We start from the raw sequence: 1,479 nt of genomic DNA on the forward strand, positions 1-1,479 counted from the left end.
TTTTTCGACGGTTTATACTTTATTCTTCAGATCGACAGAGAAAGTAGCCTTTACAATACATATACAAAAGTTTGAGTAATCGTAAGCACATGGCACAATGTTCATAGAGATCTCGGAGACCAATAACTAGACGGAGCAAAACTGTTCGGAATTAGTACATAAAAAAAAAAGGCTGATTCGTTGTATTGATTCTTACACGAAGCTGCCTGATTCCATTGGGTAGAGACAAAGATATGGCCTCAAATAAACTGAAGCCGACAACGAGGCAGATTCGCTTTTGACTTTACAGCCAGAAGCTGAACATCCCCCCTTTTTGTGTTTACCCACAAAACAAAGATACACGCAAGTAAATTCAACATATAAAAGCGATTAGCAAATCGCCAAGAAAACAAGAAAGAGAGAACTTGAACAAGTGGTTTCTGGCAGAGGGCTTCTTTGTTAGGTGTTGAAGAGGGAGCAGGCTGAAATCTAGTCGACAACAGCTTAGTGGTCATGGCCGTCTCAGTACCGGTCCCCATATCCACCAGACTGGTCCCGGCTGTAGCCTCCGCCTCCACCTGAGGAGTAGCCACCCCCGCCACCTCTGCTGTAGCTACGGTCACCACCACCTCTGCCGTATCCGCCGCCGCCTCCATATCCACCGCCACCGCCTCCATATCCTCCACCGCCGCCTCCATATCCTCCTCCGCCGCCGCCACGGTAACCGCCTCCTCCGCCTTCGCGCTTTGTGGCCTTGTCCACGCGGATCGTTCTGCCGTCCACAGACTGTCCATTCATTCCCGCCGATGCGTCTTTCGCGTCTTCCGGGTTCTCGAATGTGATGAAACCAAAACCACGCGGGTCCTGGGTTTCCCGGTGTCTGGCAACGTGAACGTTTGAGATGGCCCCATACTTAGAGAATGCTTCTTCAAGGGACTGCTCCGTTGTGTCGAAGCTGAGTCCACCGATGAACAGTTTTCCCTCGTCAGACATATTGCTGGTTTAAACTCGTCTGCTGTTGAGCTGGAATGTTCTGCGTGATGTCCCGGTTAAGGACGGTGTCGCAGTTATTATCGGTGTCAAGACCGGAAGTGAGTACGTAATTCCGGTCTCTGGTTAGTTAAAACTTGTCATCTGACCGGAATGGGAAATACGACACGTTTGATGGCTAAAACCATTGCCTGACTTTTAAACGATCGGTTTTTTAAACTATTGTATTATTATGTGAAGTTATACGGTTCAATACTCAACTGACTTGTTAACCGAACTTTTACGAAGTCATACGATTAAACACACAACTGTCTTGTTAACCGAACTTTTGCACCGTGCCAAATACGATGTGAATAGTTTAGCTTGGTGGTCAAACTATTGACATCTTGGCTTGGCTGTTTATTTCACATGGAGTTTAATTTTGACAACACGTCACTTACCTTGAACGTCTGCTGCTCATGTCAAGAAGTGGCTGCAATTACTGGCCGTAACATTTTGCGCAATGCAAAA

General features: G+C 46.9%; 1 protein-coding gene across 1 annotated transcript; it reads right to left on the bottom strand.

The window, feature by feature from the left end:
- Window positions 1-1,086, bottom strand: LOC116222189 (cold-inducible RNA-binding protein B-like). Its single transcript, XM_031575515.2, has one exon. The coding sequence runs from the start codon at window positions 970-972 to the stop codon at window positions 502-504; it is 471 nt and encodes a 156-aa protein (XP_031431375.1). The 5' UTR covers window positions 973-1,086; the 3' UTR covers window positions 1-501.
- Window positions 1,087-1,479: the final 393 nt, after the last annotated feature.

Source organism: Clupea harengus, chromosome 10 (assembly GCF_900700415.2).
Source record: "Clupea harengus chromosome 10, Ch_v2.0.2, whole genome shotgun sequence".
Lineage (NCBI taxonomy): Eukaryota > Metazoa > Chordata > Actinopteri > Clupeiformes > Clupeidae > Clupea > Clupea harengus.